Here is a 19,230-nt window from a genome sequence, read left to right as displayed (position 1 = left end):
TAAAAAAAAAAAAAAAAAAAAAAAAAAAAAAAAAAAAAAAAAAAAAAAAAAAAGCATTCCAGCAGGCAATGAGCTCCTGCATTTTATGAGATTGGATCGTTGGAGTCTGAATGTGCAAAAGAAAAAAACATTTCCAAATATAAACAGAAATTTATATTAACCTTTGGAGATCACAGATCAAAATATTGTCTGAAAATAGTTCTATATATATATATACACACAGATTTAAAGTACAGATAACACTTTCAGTACTATATTTATACCTGTTATGAAATTTAGAAATTCGTGGATAAATCGAATCAGATCGTTTCGATAAACTGACCGGAGTGCACGTCGGCGGTTCGACTGGTTAGGGAGGGCCTCATGGTGACAATGGCAGACTCATTAGCTCCGGCCATGACAGCAACCCTTCCAGCTTCAAGAAACCTTTTGACTGCATCTTCTGCATACCTATTGGCTTCACCAACAGTCATATATTTGCCAATGTTCGGGTAAGAATTCAAGACATAATCACCGTTCAGCTGCGATGCAAGTTGAATCAGTTCGACTTGGAACTCGGAGAGTTTTGCGTGCTCTTTCGGTCCCCATGGCCGCAGTGGCGCTGTTACCTTCGGAAGTGTTTCTGGCATAAAGTTTCGAGGTTAGCTAGTTGAATTGCTGTACATTCTTCAAGGGTAGCTAAAATGACATTGAAAGTGCTCATATTGTTTTTGGGCTCCCCTCAAGGTTGTTCAAACGCGTTTGTTAGGAAGACATTTTCACATTCTACTCTTCAACTAATGTGTGAATGTGAGATCCCACAATCCCACATTGGTTGGAGAGGAGAATGAAACACCCTAGTGTGGAAACCTTTCCCCCCACATTGGTTGGAGAGGAGAATGAAACACCCTAGTGTGGAAACCTTTCCCCCCACATTGGCTGGAGAGGAGAATGAAACACCCTAGTGTGGAAACCTTTCCCTAGCAGACGTGTTTAAAAGCCTTGAGGGGAAACTCAGAAGGGAAAGCCCAAAGAATACAATATCTGTTAGCAGCAGGCCTGAGCCGTTACAGTGAATGTAGGATCTCACATCTTTATCTTCCACTCGCTCTATTTATAACCAATTCATATTAACAAACTCTTCACCTAGTGACTAATATGCTCTTAATCCTAATTACTTGAATATTCTCTAAAAAACCATTGATGTTAATGTAATTGTCCACCAGGAACGGGATCGAGAAATACCTGGACAATCGTCCCGAGGACTATCGCGAAGCTTCAAGTAGTGCTCGAAAGTACCAGCCCACGCATCCCGCTTCGTGAGGAAGTTGGATTTTAAGTTGAAGAGCTTTTTAACAGTAGCAGGAATTGAAGAGTGTTCAAATTGTGAGGTAGGTTTTGGTCCAACAGGCTCACGGATCACTGCACCAAACAAACATACGTCAACAATACTGCTGCCATATGAATGCATCCAAGTACTCGAAACTAACATATCAACAAAACCAATCAAATCCATTTGGAGTAGTTAGAAACTTGTCTTCAACATCACAGCTACGGTTTGGTGAACCTTTCAAAACAAAGTTAGTAAACAACTCAACCTGAGTTGAGTAATACTTTTCACCTAATTCTTCGATGTCGTACTCTTCGAATTATGAACGACCAACCAAATACTCATTCGGTTGGTCGCGTTTAATGAACAGGTACCTTGTCTTTATAAGTCCTACCCCAATCAAGTTTCAATCCTAATTGGTTGGGGAGGAGAACGGAACACCCTTTATAAGAGTGTGGAAACCTTTCTCTAGCAGACTCATTTTAAAAACCTTGAGGGGAAGCCCGAAAGGGAAAACCCAAAAAGGACAATATCTACTAGCAGTAGGCTTAGGCCGTGACACTAATCCTAGTCCAAAAGCTTTGGAAAATCAAAATTTTCTCATGTTATATGAATCTTTTGATTCTCTTGCATTTGGCTACATCACCAGTAAATAAGTAGTAGCAGACAACTAATCATTCAAACACGGCGCATTCTTTTCTCAAACACATAGCCGAGTTAGCAGACAGATATATCATTCCTATAAAAAATTGTTGAAAATTGACCGTTTGTATAAATATTCAAGAACAAGAATCCAAAATGAAAGCATCCCAGCTCACGCTAAGTAAGGAGTTTGAACAAAATTCAGCCAAAACGTGAAAGATGAGTGCACATAACATAAGCTGTACTAACAAATCTGCAGTTCATAAAACAGAGCTCAGAATGTAGAACAAAGATTATCCTATTCTCAAATATTGAACCCATAGTTTGATCTACTAGCTTGAACGTATGAATCCTGTCGAGAAGCAAAGATGAAAAAAGACTCGAAACCGATCGAAGGAGTACTTTACATCCCCACCTTTATTGGAATGGAGTCATGTTTAAATTTGAATACTATTAATAAATTCTAAAGTATATAGTATGGCTCCCACACTCGAAAAGTAATAACGAAAATGGCTAACCCAATCCAATAACAGATTCCGCAGCCGCCACAGTTGGAACTAATAAAGCAAATGATTGACCGATTAGATAGTTGTGAACCGAACAAATCTAATGTAAATTTTTGTTAGACGAAAAAGTTAACTCCCTTGTACAATTTCCTTGTAATATTGTTTAGTAATTAACTAAGATGAGTTACTGATGAACAAAAATAGTAATGGAAATTGGAATTTATCTTAAAAAGGGAAGCAAGTGGCGACAAGAACGCTAAAGATATTTGAATAAGCAAAACAATTAAGAAGAAAAACGAATTCTCACAGATAATAATCTCACCTGTTCCCTTCTCCACCCACGGAGAAACCAGAATCGTCGGAACCCGAACGCCCAACCGGTCGAACCGGAAGTAGTACGGATCCGGTCCGATGATGCCGTCCGGGCTAGGAACGCCGGAGACCGGCGTCGGAACGTGATCGTAAAAGCCACCGTGCTCGTCGTAAGTAATCAGCAGCGCCATTTCCTTCCACTGCGGACTTGCTCTAAGAATCTCATACACTTCCTTCACGAATTGCTGGCCTCGCGCCACGTCGTGCGACGGATGGTCATCGTTCGCCGGAAAAAGATTGACGTCGAAGTAACGCTGTTCGATCACTGCGTAATTTGGGAGCCTTCCAAGCTTGGCGTGCAATTTGAATTTTGGAGCGTAAGAGTGAAATTTAACTATGTGCTTCAGCCTCCTCAAGCTTTTGAAAAATAGGGTTGCGGGGATATTTTGGTAATAAATGCCAAAGGAAAGGCCATTTTCGTCCAAAGAATCGAAAATTGTTTTCTGAGGGAAGCCATGGATGAGGTCCTTTCTTACATTGCTCATGGCGCCGTGGGAGGTAGCGGAGTGGACGTAGAACCGGTTCGGCTGAGTAGATGCCGGAACCGACGCGAACCACCGGTCGAAGACTGCGAATTGGTTCGCTAGCTCGGTGTAGACCGGAACTAGTTCCGGTTTAAACCCGCTCATTACGGTTTTCGGCATGTCGACCGCCTCCATGCTCGCCGCCTGCTGTGCAAATCCGTTCATCGGGGCTGGATTCGCTGAACTGTCGTTCGATCCGAATATTTGCTCCCTGATCGCCTGAAAAGAATGGCCAGGATCCGAATCGATAAACACCGCATCGCTAGAGACGAAGATTTCTTCAGAGTTTGGATCGGAAACCGAAATCCGGTTCGATTCTTTACCAGTTAATCCGTCGATTTCAGGTCGAACAGATTTCAACCAGCCTAAGACGTGGTCGAAGGAGCGATTTTCCATGACCAAAACCACCACAGTCTTGATAGGTCCTTCGATTTCATGTCGCCTCTTTTTGAAATCAAACTCCAAAGCTTGGGAAGAGAATAAGAGATAAATTAGAAAAAAGGAAGTCAGAATCGCTCTCCGGAGAATCATCTCATACGACCGGAAACGACAACCCCCAACGGCGGCGGGAGGGTAAGATCGCCGACTAAGAGGATTGATAGTCAAAGAAGACGAAAATATCCAGACGACAGATGACAAAGAGGAAGGTGAATAAATTCCGACGGCTTTTTCGAGAAAGTAAAAAAGCACCGGTGTTCAAATTTTGTGGATTTTTTTTTTTTTTTTTTTTTTTTAAGAAAAAATAAATAATGGGTAAAATCATAGTCAAATTATTAAATTCCGAAATTAATAATTAATAAATAATGACCAAACTCAATTATAACTTTTTTTTTTCTTTTTTAAATTTGAAATTTCATGTTTACGCATTTACTACTAAGAAATTCCTATCAAATTGTTCAAATCTACCCAATTTTCAAAGTGTACAAAATTGTTATCTAATTAGGCTTTTATAATATTAGAAAAAGAAATAGTAACCTAGCCACGTAAAGAAAAAAGCGGCTGCTCTTATTGCAAGGGGCAAGGACTAATCAAAGAAGATTAATCGGACTCAGTTAGAACCCTCAATCCACTTCAGCTAGGTACTTCCATACGATAATGTGTATCAATATCCTCTTCAGGACCAATACTTGTGTGTGTTACCAATTCGCACTATTATTAATGCATGGACGAGTATCAAATTGATGTCTAAACTGATTTTATGAATATCTTAGGTAAATCAATACAATTATAAGTTTGTAATGTAAATTGATACACTATTTAAATGAATACAACTATTAAACCTAAAACTTTAATTGATATTATCATATAAATTTAAGGCATAAATTTTACCACCTAAAATAAATGGATAACCACCAAAGGATAATATAAATTTTGCATTTAAAAGTACATTAAATGAAAGACAAAGACATGTTGAGTTGGGTAATGTTGGTTAAATTATATTCAACCAGTTGGCATGTTCATATGGTTCAAAGCCTCCACTTTCCAACCATGTGATATCAAAGCATGAACAACGCTAACCATAACAATAACAAGTCAAATGAAACAATAAACCATTTACTTCTTATCACATCTAATCAAGATTTTAGTACAAATTTTACACAATTCACTAATTTTGAGAGGCCATACTTGATCCATATCATAAATATCATAAAATATGTAATATTCTGGAGAAGCAGGCAACACCATGTCTGAGCTTAAGATGTAAAATGCATACTGTCATGACAAGTCAGAATTCTTCAATTGATGTGATTTTTACGAGCATATAGTTTTCGATTCCATACACAAATTTTACAAATGAAAAACCATCAGAATAATCAGAAGTCATCATTTTGATCATTTGCAAGTAGACTGCAAATTGATTCAAACGTGACATTAAGGTGAAGTACTAACAAGAAGCAGCATCAAGGCATCAAGGCATCAAAGAGATCAACAGCAACCACATTAATTGACAGGAAACAATTAGCAATATAAATGAAAAGGAAAAACGTGGATTAGAAGTAAAAGATGAGAATCTACCCGTGATGAAGGGTAAAAGGATATCATGAGAGAGTTATCACTTCAAGTTTCATTAAAAAAGATCATGGGTCATCTTGAACTTGTTTTGTTTCCACTTTGCAAGCTTGTAAAATACTGTTTTTGGCATCCCAAATTTCCCTTCAAACTCTTCTTCGCTTAAATATGCCTGAAGAATCAATCAGAGAATGCACATTTCTAAATGAAATTTGGTGAATTGAATTTTCCAATAAGAAAGAAAGATGCAACAAGAAAACGAGTCAACATTGCATAGTTTTCTCAGCTTTTTCGCACGGCCAAAATATAATGTGATACTAGAGGAAAGCTGGTTCTCATTTGGTTTAATAGTTGTTTTCGCTGCTCTTAATTTCACTGCCACGTATCTCCACAATGGTATGATATTGTCACTAAATATAAGTTCTCAATATTTTTTTTTTCTTATTCTCCAAAAGACTCATTGTATCAATGAAGATAGTATCTCTTACTTATATACTCATAATCTTTCCCAACTTTAGTCGACGTGGACTTTCCTCCCCTAAAACAAAGTACCATTCAGCCTCCCATCAAATAGTGATCTATTTGTCTCATACTGACCAATGCCAACTACCACGATTCTCCACTATGACTACGCCTTACTTATATATCTATGATATTTTCCTAATTTAGCCAATGTGGGACTCCAACAATGATATTTGAACTAAGCTAAATTATAAAATACTCAATATTTTGCCCCTTGTTTAAAAAATATTCTTATTCTTTCCGAAGTTGTCTTTGACCTTTCAAATGTTTTAAAACTACCCTAATAGAAATCTGGTGAATATTGAACAAAAAGCCGATGACTTTTAAATTTAATCCATACAATCATCCTAGTGATTACCTATCATTGTTAGGTCAACTTTCCATACAAGATTCTAACACATTTCTATTCTAAAGGTAGTTTTGGAACGTTTATGAAAGGTTATGGTTAGTATTGCAGCTTTATGGGTATTTTTTAAATAAGGGACAAAGTTCATGGTACTTTTTACAATTTAGCCTTTGAACTAGCATATCCTGAACTATTCATGAAACAGTTGGAAGAAGGGGGGAAAAAAGCTTAAAAGTAGGTGTCATCAGACAGTAGAAAAATAAAATGGATCTAAGAAATATGTTTGCTAATGATCGTACTTGTGCTAATTTTCCCACTTTTTAAGTTTGGTGGGGGTGAGGATTTGAACAATACCATTCAGGCTGTCATAAGAGTAAAAAAGAAGTTACCTCTCGTTTGGTCACATCTATGTCCCTAATTGGGTCCTTGGATGCCACGGTCAGCCGTTCATAAGGGTATGTTGATAGGTTTTCAGCATCCACATTCTCATTATTCTGAAAGATATCGCTACTCTTACTAGAAAGCGGTGATAATGATCCTGTTCTCACGAAACCTGCAGGTGCATGGACAAGCAGGTAGAAAGTTTATGTATATACCAGTAAAAAAATGTGAAGACTGACAAAGTAGAGAGCTGAGCATGCCTTTTCTATTTAAGGTTCACAAAATATCATTCTCTAAATAGTCCAATAACATACAGCAACATGTATAATCTAATTAAAAATGCAACTCGTCGCATGGTTGGGTCTACTACCAAGAGATCTAAACATCACAATTTGTAATAGCTTATCCGTTTTCTTGATTTAATTGGGATTTTACACAGTTTAGAGCCGACTTTCATTTAAGCTTCAATCAGACATTTCCATAATTCGAAGTGTAATAGGGGGAATACGAAGAAAGGTCTTCCTTTTTTGTAAAAATTGGAGGCATTTTCCCTCCCCTTACCTGCACTTCTAGGAGAAGTCAAATCAAGCTCCCTCCCCTTACCAGCACTTCTCGGAGAAGTCAAATCAAGCTCCCCACCCTTACCAGCACTTCTAGGAGAAGTCAAATCAAGCTCCCTCCCCTTACCAGCACTTCTAGGAGAAATCAAATCAAGCTTTCTGACAGTTGGCGATGAACTGGAGAATCGATTTCTGTTTGGAGAATTTAAATGCGGCCCTGAACTTCTGAAGGCAGGAGATAGACTTCTGTCGTGCTGATAGGGACTTAAAGAACTGCGTCTTGATCCATCTGGTGTAGTCTCCCTTGAGAGTGATCTCCATGATTTTCTTACAGGTGACTGGATAAATAAGAGACAAAATAAATGAGACATATAAACCATGTGCTGCAATCAGTTTTTTGTATAGAAACAATAAACAACCAAAGCTTCCTATTATGTACTGATTTATTGAAGCTATTGGGATTATCAGTCTCCTTCATACAAGCCACTTACATCAAGATTCTGTAATTTTCCTTTCAAAACAGCAAGCTTTCTCTCAAACGAATTACCGTGCATCTGCAAGTGTAAATAAACGAACAGCATTAATGAAATTCACAATGATGCCACTGTATTATCTGACGTAGTGCAATCACTTGTGTAGTGTCTAACATGATCTTCCACCCAGGTCATATGTCCTGACATTTAAGTTAAATGTGTGGCCTGTTTAAGTGCAATATGTTGGAAAATAGCAGGTAAGGATTCAAATGAAAAAGAAAACTCTAACATGCTTCTACTTATGAAGATGTAATGCTATGGGAGGTGGGGAGTGACTTGCATATCTAACACAAGATGCATGTATTATTGAGTTGAATTAGTAAAAGAATATTCTCAGTCTTACATTTTCCTTTGAGATATCCCACTGAAAAAACTGGGTGAAAAGTGGTGGCTCCTGACCTTCAGTGACAACATAAATGGGGGTCTCAAGAGAAATTCCTTCATCCGAAGCATGTTTCTCCAGAAATTTCTGTTTGCAGCAATACCTTTCTTGTAAGAACACTTCACAGACGTTTAGCATGCAGCAATATAAACAAAACAAAGACTAAACAAATGCTCATAAACTTTGACCTTTGTTCATAAAACACTCTTATTCTTTCAAAAGTTGCAATATTACTCATGATCCTTCATAAACTTTTAAACGCGAGTAGAAATTCATTATACATAAAGTCGACATATAGGTGACCTAGAATTGCTTGACAGTGACTAGAATACTTACCTAGAACAAGTACAAAAGAATGGTATTCTGCCACGTCGACTTTTCATCCAATATTGTAACAAATGTCTAGTTCATGGGTGGTCTTGAAGCATTTATTAAAAGTTAAGGGTCATATTGCAACTTTTGAAAGAATAAGAGTATATGTCAAAGTAGAGGGCATATTTTGGGACATTCTTTATAATTTAACCTGAAAAGAAAATAGAATGAACTTTGAATTTTCTGAATTATCATTTTCAAGACCAAAAAATCAAGATTTTCAGTCAAGATACCTTGATTTATGACATTTTGAATACTTTTCAGAAAAGAGAAAGTGGCATGATCTGGAATTTATATGCAAGTACTAATAGGAGATGATCATTTAGTACATGGTAAAAACAGTTACATCTGCAAATTGAAACATTAGCGTATCAGGAAAATATTTATTTACATGTGCGAGGTCGAATGCTTGTTCCTTCCCCTCAACATTTGAGAGGCAGCCAAGCCAAAGATAAATCTCATTGTGGCAATTAAGGACCAAAACATCTTCAGTAGTTAGATCATCTTGGGCAAAATTGTATATCTCCTTGACCTGAGAATAAGCCAAGGGCAACATAAACGTTTAATTGATAATAACTCAGACGGGCTTTACTTGAAGATGCATAAAGTACCACAAGAATATCAGTGGGCGATAGCATTTAATATAAAATCACATTTATCGAGCCAAGGTCTTGAAACCAAATTTCAGACATCAGAGACTTTTACAAGGATATAGAAGATATACGTCAAAGGAGACTTTACAATTGAACTTTGGCATGTCACACACCAAAAGAGCACCAGTGGCATGCATTTCTAGAAATTCAAGAGGGCTATACCTTGAAATCACCTGAAAGGAAAATTTCAATCAAATACCAAACAAAGCACAACCCACCATTAGACATTTTCCAGCACTAATTTGGATTTCGATAACAATAAACCAAACTCAGGTACATTTCCTCTCAAAAATAGATTAAAAGATTAAACATTGTCAATACCTTCACTGATGTTCAAGACAAATAATTGTGGATCTTCAATGGGTCCTTTGGCCTCTTTTCCCTTTTGATACTCTGACTTTCCACCAAGTGCTTCCCAGAATAAATCAGGTTCACTCCCTTCCCTGACTGATACGGGTTGCCATGTTGGCTGCAAATGATATAAAGCATTTAATTCTTTGAAGAGAGGCAGACCAATTCCTAGTTAGTAAATTTTTAGCCAGTCAAATTGCCTACATAATCAAGGCTCTATACTCCAATTATTAACCGTCTTAGATCCCTTGTTTTCTTCAAACGTGCCTTCAACAATATGGAAGTCCTGAGAAATGGTTGCATTTTGTATCCAAGCACCAAGTACTTCACTTACATTTATTCTTTCCATCATCCTGTCTAGAATTTCATGGTCTCTGGTCGAAGAGAGACTGCCAATCCAAGCGAAGATGCATGTTCCAGTTTGAAGGACGTAACAGTAGGATGAATTTAGGGAACCTGAAACCTGCAATAATTTTTTTGTCAGACGCTGTTAATACTACACAATAATGGTTTCTGAGTAAAAGAAAGCTACAAAATAAGTTTCCTTCTACAGTGTTTTCTCTCTTGTAATCATAAAAGTGAAGAGAAAGACATTAGTCTAAATATTCTATGGAAGCCTGAATAATAATTAAAATGGGACTTTCGGAAAAAATGAAAGAAACCTAAGATCAAGATTATCCAGTATTTGTGTTGGAGGGTTGATGTAGTTAAATTTATCATAACCCATCAACTTAACCTTTTAGGCTGATTGTGGATTTAACATGGTATCAAAATAGGAGATCCTTAGTTTGAACCCCTATAATGTCATTTCCACTCCAACTAATATTGATTCCCACTCATTTGGCCTTTTACAAATTTTCAAGCTCATGGGCGAGGGGGAGATTTGGAGAATTAAAATAATTATGCTTACCATAACCCATCAGCTTAAACTTTGGGTTTAAGGGAAATTTAACCATTAAAATATTGTGTTCAAGCAATAACCGTCAAACAATTACCAAGCTGATTATTATGGTGATGTTATATACAGTTTTAAGTAACAAACTCTTCTTTTACATTAGAAATTTTTAGTATTTATGGATATTAGTATCTACTAGCAAGCATATAGAAACCATAGACTAAATAGAACCTATACAAGGCTTGGTTGCCTCAGAAAAGGTCTTCACCATCCACTCAAAGTTGTTGGGCTAGAAAGAAAGAGAATGACGCTAAGTAGCCACAAATAAATGCTAGAAGATCTCAGTTCTAAACTCACTAGATCAACTTGGATTGCCTGCATATTATTCAAGCCTGTCCCTTGAATTCGGAAAAGTGCATTTTTGCTTTCGTCATATGTATTATCGTCAGTACCTTCCTCTTCTAGATGCTGTTTGTATTGTGTACTCTTGCCTCCCTAAACAAAAATTCAGGGTAAGCACACACAAGAAAGCCATAGGGGAAGAAGAAACTCATGTTGACGCACCTTAAAAATAATTAATGTCTCGAAAATAAAGAAAAATAGATCTGGCTCCTTATCCTGAATTACTTGAGCCTGTAAAAGGTTTCATGTAAGGAAATCATTTCTGACAGCACAAAAAGCAAAATCAATAGGCAAAACAGGTAATAATATGCAAGAAATTATATAAATGAGCTCTCATAAATGTATATACTTAGTGTTGTAGGTCTTTTACATCCCTAATTTAACTTGTCAAACGACAGCCCAATTAAAAGTAGTCAGATTAATTTAAATGATTTGGCATGAATACATGCACTTGAACATATAAACAAGGACTCACCACAACCGAACCCCCTTTGGTTAAATTGTCAATGGTGTTCAAATGGGTTATGGCTTCTCTTCTGTCCTCCTAGATTCATGAAGTGTAACAGCATTTAGTATTTATTGAAAAGATAAAAATAGAAATAGAAAATGTGAAGAAAATATTTAAAAATATTGAAGAGAAACTGTTAAAGGAAAGAGAGAGAGAGAGAAGAAAAAATTAATGGTCGTGATTAGATGTCTTATTAAAATCTAATTCTATAATTACCCCTAACAAGTATGTGGGATTTCACATAAAATTGAGAGATGTAACTTGTAACTTCACGGTACCAAACACCTTCACATTTAAATTCATGCAAGTAGGTTTAATTTCACATAAAGTTAATTCAAAAAAATTTGTCCACTGATTAGCAGTCAAATACTAACTGCTTTCCTCATTTTATTTCCATCAAGCATTGAGTACACTTGCCTTTTGATTGATTGAACCTTAGCCAATGTGTTGAAGCCACCTAAGAAAATGGTCTAAATAAAAAGTTGATCTTTTCTGACATTTGACCTTCCATGAGCACAGAATCTTTCGAATAACTTCACGAGAAGCTGTAAGAATAATGAAGGACTTATAAGAGGACATTCCACTGCCATCTAAGCTCCAAGAGTTAATTATCTGGTCTGAAAATCCTCCACCTAAACCATCAATCTTGGTCACTCCACCCCCTATCGTTCATATTTCTTCAACATTTAGATTCCAAGATGTTGAATAGGGAATCCAAGCTCTCTCGACGCTTGCCAGCTTTCTATCAACAAGGTTATAGAGTAATAAACATAACAAACTTAATGGGGATATTTTGTACATCCTTCCAAAATTTGATAGTCTGCCTTTTCTCCAAGATCTTATACTCTGAATTTTGAAATAGTCCCCAGTCTACAATGGTTGTATGCATGGGACGGCACTTAGTTGCAGTTACAGGACAAATACTTTTGATGACAATGTCCCCATTAAGCTCTTCCCTCTCTTGGGAAACCCCATTTCTTAGGAAGGGGAAATTCATTCTCTCTTTAAATTACCAATAGCCAATAAATATAGGATGGAACTATCTTCCTTGACAAAACCACATCAAAAGAAGTCCTTAATCATCTTTTCAACTACTATGACACATTTCAAGGGAATTTTGAAGATGTGAATGTATATGGGTACACTGGACAAAGTTTTTATAAGCACCAATGTACCAGATTTAAGTTTGAAGAGGGGACCTCATGTGCTTTTCTGTAATTTCAGATTCAATTTACCAGAGACAGATCCCAAAAACTACAAAATATAGGATGGCTGCTTTAAGAGGGAAAAAAAAAAAAGAAAGGCTCCAACGGTTGAGATTCAATATCACTACGATATGAAGTACTAAACGAAGTTTTACCTTTCTCAACTTCAACTTCAGACATTCTCAAAGATATGAATCACTTGGAAGAAGCTCCTTATTTTAATCAAGGTATATGAGGAAAATATACGATGTCATTGAAAAATTGAAGATGGGACAGGAGAGACACTGACTTGATCTCATTAAGATTTAGAACCTTCAATAAACTCCGAATTGATCACCTTTAAAGAATCAACTCAAGATATCGGCCACCTAAATAAAAAGGAGAGAGTTGTTCATGCTGAGACAGACCTCTAGAAGTTCTAAAGGTCCCTTTTGACTTAGCGTTGATAATAACTGAATAAGAAAATTGAAGATACGCCCCTCAATTCATCTCCTTCATCTCTGCAATAGAAACCCTTTTTATCCAAAACCATAACAATAAAAAACCAATGGGCCAATTTATAGGCCTTCTCAATGTCAACATCCAGTTTTTCGTGGCAAGTTAACTTCATATTGCCATTGCTTATTCTGGATCATTAAACAACTGGTTAGGATTCATAGATAGTCAGGGTTTTTGTTTTATTTGTTAGCTTAGTACTAAGCATGATGAGCCAGTAGATGTTCCTTGTTTTTTAAATTATAAAATGGATTCGGTTTCAACTTAATTGAGTACATGTGCATAACAACAGTAGTCTTTAAAAATTATGTGGTATGACAATTTAACTAGATACAACACCCAAAGTAAAGCACACTTTTCTCTCTTTAATATATGCTTGAAAATCTTCAAGAAAATAAAGTAAATTTAAAAAGGAATTACTTGAAATAACACAGTTTTCCAATGATAAATCATTCTTACCATAACACTCCTTCGACCCAGCCAGGAATAAAGTATATTCTCGTCCCTACCTCTTCCAGGATATGTATATTGCACGATATAGCAATCCCCGGTGAAAAGTTTTCTCTGTTCTGCCTCTGGAAGAAGGGTAATCCTATCACCATCTACCCGCCAAACCTGAAATGTCAACGTGGCACCAATACGAAATTGTCACACTGCAAGCAGCAACAAGTCAGAGAAATCTTTTTTTATTTTTTCACTGAGAACCTACTTTGATCCTGCCTTGCATGTTTATGCATGGCTTGAAGTCTTGTTCAGAAATCTCCTTCACAGCATAGCCATGTTGCTTGAAAATTGCTGAAAAGAATGAATGTAAATTAAAACACAAGAGCATTGCTTGCTAAGTTATTTCTCCATTATGGTGCAATATGGACTAAACCTGCTACTTTTCCTCGGCCTTCCTCATATAGTTTTGGCTCCACGGTTTTGGGCCAATCTTCAAAGCAGACCTTAAATGCAGCAGTTTCTAACCCTTCAGTTAGGAAAGTCAAGTGAGTCCCCGTTGACCTGTCCTGCTTTCTAACAAAATCCTGTGAAAGAGTACAAGATAGGAAAAAGTGTAAGATATTTCTGGGAACAGATGAAGTAATGAAAGTTCAAATTGTTACCAAAGGCACAGATGATGCTCAAGTTATTTCTCCAAGACAAGTACAAGAACTAAAAAGAGAACAAAACCATTCTAAAGGACGGGTACTAGATATAATACTCTGGGCTCCCAATAACTTACTTTTTTTTAATGATTTCGTTTTGAAGCAAAAGTGAGTTGTGAGCTGTGACAGAAAAAATAATTATCTGAATTCATATACTAAAACCACTCGTGCAATTTTCATGAGATTTATGTTATGAATTCATTTTTCTTCATAAAAAGATAGAGGTTACAAAGATTGTAGTCAACCCAACAACTCGTCTTACTTCTCACCGTAAGATAACTTAAGAGCTTACTGGAAGTTGGACCACTTTATTTTATAATGTCAAAATGTCTCAAATACGGAATCAATTTAGAAGTTCTCAGAATTGTCAACTTGACAATAAATCATACTTCATACAAGTAGTCAAAATATATGAAATCACATGATTCTCTTTAAGTGAATCACTGTAAGTAGGCCAATAATCAAAGAAATAAGCAGTCAAAAGGCGTGGATTTAAGTCTTAGTATCTACCTGCATAAGATAATAATAATATCATAAAAGCTCCTGTACGCCAAATATAGTAGCTTTAGGCGGTTTCCATAAAACTAGATAAAATATGAGAAAGCTAAATTAACACCTACGATTATGAAGAAAAACAAAGGACGACCATCATTATTCCCCAAATCTTATTCTTCTAAATTATGTGGAAAAAGAAAATGTTGGATTATAGAAATTGCCACACAGCATTAATTACGCTCGTGCATATATCATTCCCTTGAACAGGTGTATTGGAGATTGGGAAACAGATGGATAATAAAACTAAATGAAACCCTCACTTCTGCTGCTACTATGGATGTCTTGCGTTCGGTAACTGAGGTATGTTTCCCCATCCAAACAAATATCTGTGAATCACAATCCAGCATATAGCATTTGTCTGTCTCAAGCATCTCTTTATTCAAAACATCAGATCCTTTCTGATAAAATTTCCCTTGAGTGTTTATCCTGCTTACAAGAATATTCTAAATATTAGGTGCAGTTTAAATAAAATAAATAATAAAATCGTGACAATAGAGATGCTTTTCTCTTTTCCCGTTGAAATGCAACTCGACTGGAGCAACGGTTGATTGAGGTAGGTAGATTTCAGCTATGTTAAATATAATAGGCATATGCATTCAGAGACCAATTGCCTTTTTTTTACTGTGAAAAAAAACACCACCCTCATTTACCTTTCTTTCGTTTTCAATGGGTAATATCAAGAACAAACTAGCAAAGAGGTATCAATTGAAGGAAAACTCATCAGATGATTGCACAGAAGGAAAAGATTGTTGAAGGGAACCTAACCAAAATAGTATAATAGAAGAATCGGTTGATTTCTGATCAGAAGGAACATCCCGAGGAATGGGTGCATAACCACCAAAGAAGCTCCAAAACTCTCCAACATCGGAATCACCCACAAATTTCCCATCATCTGCAACAACAGATGAGAACTTTTTGATTGTCATAGGAAAAAGAAAGGGGAAAGAAACAAATGTACCGACCTATAGTTACTAAGTCACAGCTTCCACTATGATTATTCTCTTTAATATACTGAGCAACATCCAACGCTTTAGCCCTTTCTTGTATGGTAGAAAAGCATCCACTAAAAAGAAAAACTTTTGATGCAGTGTCAAGGATGAATACATCGTTGTGATTTAATGATGACCGAGAAAAGGGAACCTAAGGAAGATACATACAGATTAGTCTCATCTCACCCGACCAAATAATAATAAATGACGACAAAAAGCATCCTCATCAGTCATCATCAAGAACACAAACAAAAACTTCTTTATGACCATATAAATGAATCCATAAAACCTCATCGAGGTAGGTTCCTATAACAGGTCAAGATGCAATTTAAAAGTTAACAACATTGTTATAATAACTAAATGAAGCCATTTTTTGTTGCTTACTTCCTTAACATGAACAGCCCGGTCTCCCTTGCAGGTCAGAAGTCTGATTCTGTATGTTTTATCTTTGAGGTGCTGAGGCTGTGGGCAGTACACTCCTTCTAAAGGAATAATACATGGTTTAAAATATGATAAAAATTTCTCCGTTTCTTGCCCACCAACTTCCCTGTATTGAACAGTACAGGAACCTAGAGCCGCATCTAGTTCCAGTGCTTTGTCTGATGCCAAAGCTGAATCAACCTGTCAATGCAGAATGCCCACGAATCACTACGTCATCCTGATATTGCAACAACTTTTACATAATAAAATGCATACATAAATTTTAAGCATAAAAAATGGTATACTATATGATACAATGGCAAAATCTTCTCATCTCCGGATAAACATACGGTAGAGGAGAAACATTGACTTTCAGGCTGAATTTAAACAGGTCCATATCCATATTTCGATCATCAATTCATAGTCGTTTTTAAGATACCGAATGTATGTATCATGCATTTCGATTCTCAGACTAGAAAAATTAGTAAATAGTATTGGGTAGCTACAGTCTGTATAAATTTTCTTTCTATAACAAAAAAGAGAAAGAAAAACAAATAGTTGAACACCTTATTTGCATTTTCTCCCACCCAGTAATGCACTTCATGCCGGGGAATTCCACATTTTGGCACAGTTGTCTGCTCGAGCCCATACACAGCACGATCAAATTCCATGAAAAAAAGCATTAAAAGGGGCAGTAAAAAAGTATATATAACATTCGGGAGTCCACAAATGAAATCAAAGACTTGAAGTAGGTGTTCCGAGTACTACAACTTTTCAAACATTCTGAATGAATAAAGTAACAAATGCAAATCTTGAAAAGCTTACGTTCAAAACTATGTAAGCACTTCCAGAGTAAAACTTCCCATGTGAAGATTTTGGAACAGGAACTACTCGGAGGCTCTCAATACACCAGATTTCCAGCCCACTTAATTAAGAAACGTTAAGAACAAATCAATATACTGCACATGCGAACACAACACGCCACACTTACATTCGACAAAATAAACACACACACACACAAATAGTCACATTTCTTCCTCGTGACCAGATCGAAAGTAACGTATCGGCATTTAATAGACCAAAACATTAAGATAGAATCCATGAAAAAACCTCATAAATTGAACAATATATAGACAGAAAAACGAAAAATAAAAAAGAGAAACAGAAAAAAAGAAATGCAACAGAAGAGGATACGCGTTGGTCCCGGCGCCTTGAAACACTGGATCCGCGTCTTTAAAGAAAAGCGACATTATCGCTCATAGCTCTGGTATCCCACAAGCTTCTCCGCAGGGCTTTAGAGAAGATCACCGGAAATGATTACGGCAAGGCAAAAGAAGAACTGACAGAAGTTCAGAGCAGGGAGGAGAGAGAGAGAGAAAAAAAAAAAAGAAATCGATTACCAGAGAGAAGAGAGAGAGAGAGGGAAATGGCTGTGCATATACCTTCACTGTTTCAGCGCACAGAGAGGACCCCACAATCCACCATGCGAGAGAGAGAGAGCTTTCTGATTTCCATTTCGTCCGAGAGAGAAAGGGAAGAAAGAAAGACAGGCTTGACCCCGCGCTTTTTAAATACTCTTTCTCTGTAGCTTTCTGGTTGCTGAGTGGACAAAATTATTTAAAATTTCCAATGCTTTTTTTTTTTTTTTTTTTCAAANTAAATTTGTTTTAAATTATTTACTATTTTCTTTCTCCTCTATTTATAATAATTTATTTATGACAAAATATAATTGGATGACATTTTTTTTAATTATTTTTTGGCGTCGTGCAGATTTCAAATTCATTTATTTAAAAATTATATTGTGAATGAAAATCGTTTTTAAATTATTTTTAATTATTTTTTGTCGGTTCTAATTACTATATTTTAAATTATGTCTCTAGCGAGCTTTTCTCACTAAATTTTATAAATATATTCAGCATTAAAATTATTGGTATTATTTAATAAATACAATAAATAATTTTAGGTATTTAAAAATATATTGATTAAAATAGAACAAAATTGATATTTTAATCTTGGAAATGAACAAAGGCAATGATTTATCACTCGATAAAAAATAAAAATAAAAAATTAATTATTTTTGTTGAATAATTCANATTAGTTTATTAAATGCATCATTTAGATGGGTCCCATGCTTGAGAGATGAACCTGATTGAGTAATATTTACTCATCCGACATTTTCTCAACAAATTAAAAATTTTAAATAAAAAAAAAACTAAAATTACTCTCCAACAACATGGAACTCTTTTTGTTCTGTCGTAGGTGATGTGTCACCTACTAAATTTAGATTGTATAAATGATATATATATATATATATATATATATATATATATATATATATATATATTATTAACTCAATTTTTTATTTCGGTAGTTTTGGAGTCATTTAGATTTCGTGAATGGCTACACGCGAGGGCTCGCTTGAAAATGTTATTAGAAGTTTATGTGGGGCATCACAATCCACCCCTTTAGGGCTTAGCATCCTCGTTGGCAGTCTTTCCTTCCTCCAATCGATGTGGAACCTCCGCCAAATCCACCTCCTTTGAGCCCAGTGTCCTTACTGCACATCGCCTTGTGTCTATCCCTTCAAGAAACAACCTCCTCGCTTGCATATGGTCTGATGTCGGGCTCTGATACCATTTGTAGCGGCCCAAGTTCACCTCTAGTAGATATTATCCTTTTTGGGTTTTCCCTTTCGAAATTCACTTGAAGGCTTTAAAATGCGTTTAAGGGAAGGTTTTCAGACCCTAGCCGAACTTCGAAATTCACTTGAAGGCTTTAAAATGCGTTTAAGGGAAGGTTTTCAGACCGTAGCCGAACTTCCGAGAGAAGCCCAATTAACCTAAGAAGGGATCCTAGCCCAGCAAGACAAAGATCCTAAAAGTTAAATACTCAAGTGTTTGTTAATTAATTTTAGTTAGTTAATAAACTTCACTTATTATTTAATTAGTTTTTTTAATTAATATTTTGAATTAATCTCCCTTCATCGGAAGAGGAAAAGAAGTTATGTTGTAAATTTTAGTTATTAACTCATTTAGTTTATAACAATTTTGATTAATATTATTATTTATTTTATGATTCATATTATCATTTTGATACATAAATCATCTCTATATAAATGGTAGTCTGAGAAGGTTGGACTATTGAGTTTAA

General features: G+C 35.9%; 2 protein-coding genes across 5 annotated transcripts; both read right to left on the bottom strand.

Moving 5' to 3' along the window:
• Positions 1-134: 134 nt before the first annotated feature.
• Positions 135-4,063, bottom strand: LOC111794429 (non-specific phospholipase C1-like). The gene is made up of 3 exons (XM_023676443.1): positions 2,780-4,063; positions 1,225-1,401; positions 135-622 (listed from the first exon to the last, which is right to left on the bottom strand). The coding sequence occupies exons 1-3, from the start codon at positions 3,882-3,884 to the stop codon at positions 300-302; spliced, it is 1,605 nt and encodes a 534-aa protein (XP_023532211.1). The 5' UTR covers positions 3,885-4,063; the 3' UTR covers positions 135-299.
• A 979-nt stretch (positions 4,064-5,042) lies between these two features.
• LOC111794400 (villin-1) lies at positions 5,043-17,616 on the bottom strand. 4 transcript variants are annotated; one of them, XR_002815079.1, is made up of 23 exons: positions 17,275-17,475; positions 16,906-17,005; positions 16,647-16,715; positions 16,045-16,281; positions 15,634-15,811; positions 15,437-15,563; positions 14,932-15,097; positions 13,846-13,996; positions 13,678-13,763; positions 13,428-13,583; positions 11,236-11,304; positions 10,923-10,991; positions 10,716-10,853; positions 9,798-9,926; positions 9,434-9,581; positions 9,275-9,285; positions 8,851-8,991; positions 8,049-8,174; positions 7,664-7,726; positions 7,174-7,510; positions 6,621-6,784; positions 5,370-5,535; positions 5,043-5,238 (listed from the first exon to the last, which is right to left on the bottom strand). XR_002815079.1 is itself a non-coding variant. In XM_023676383.1 (23 exons), exons 2-23 carry the CDS (start codon positions 17,328-17,330, stop codon positions 5,422-5,424), a joined length of 2,835 nt encoding a protein of 944 aa, XP_023532151.1. In that variant the 5' UTR covers positions 17,331-17,372; positions 17,523-17,616; the 3' UTR covers positions 5,043-5,421. The 4 variants fall into 4 exon arrangements, 3 of the variants coding, with proteins under 3 accessions (XP_023532151.1, XP_023532152.1, XP_023532150.1); XM_023676383.1 differs by adding an exon at positions 17,523-17,616 and having other exon boundaries at positions 5,043-5,535; positions 17,275-17,372; XM_023676384.1 differs by adding an exon at positions 17,523-17,613 and having other exon boundaries at positions 5,043-5,535; positions 17,275-17,419.
• Between the last annotated feature and the right edge of the window lie 1,614 nt (positions 17,617-19,230).

This window comes from Cucurbita pepo, chromosome LG05 (genome assembly GCF_002806865.2).
Source record: "Cucurbita pepo subsp. pepo cultivar mu-cu-16 chromosome LG05, ASM280686v2, whole genome shotgun sequence".
Lineage (NCBI taxonomy): Eukaryota > Viridiplantae > Streptophyta > Magnoliopsida > Cucurbitales > Cucurbitaceae > Cucurbita > Cucurbita pepo.
Note: the sequence above shows the minus strand (reverse complement) of the source record. Positions and strands in the feature narration are given on the sequence as shown.

Excerpts from the sequence above, each read along its gene's own strand:
- LOC111794400 (XM_023676383.1), bottom strand. The coding sequence starts at position 17,330 with ATGTCGCTTTTCTTTAAAGACGCGGATCCAGTGTTTCAAGGCGCCGGG. Across the intron at positions 16,716-16,905 it reads GTGCTTACATAGTTTTGAAC|ACAACTGTGCCAAAATGTGG; the intron begins GTAAGCTTTTCA and ends GGGCTCGAGCAG. Across the intron at positions 11,305-13,427 it reads TGGGTCGAAGGAGTGTTATG|GAGGACAGAAGAGAAGCCAT; the intron begins GTAAGAATGATT and ends TCATGAATCTAG.
- LOC111794429 (XM_023676443.1), bottom strand. The coding sequence starts at position 3,884 with ATGATTCTCCGGAGAGCGATTCTGACTTCCTTTTTTCTAATTTATCTC. Across the intron at positions 1,402-2,779 it reads GTGGGTGGAGAAGGGAACAG|TGATCCGTGAGCCTGTTGGA; the intron begins GTGAGATTATTA and ends TGTTTGGTGCAG. Across the intron at positions 623-1,224 it reads TCCTCGGGACGATTGTCCAG|AAACACTTCCGAAGGTAACA; the intron begins GTATTTCTCGAT and ends ACTTTATGCCAG.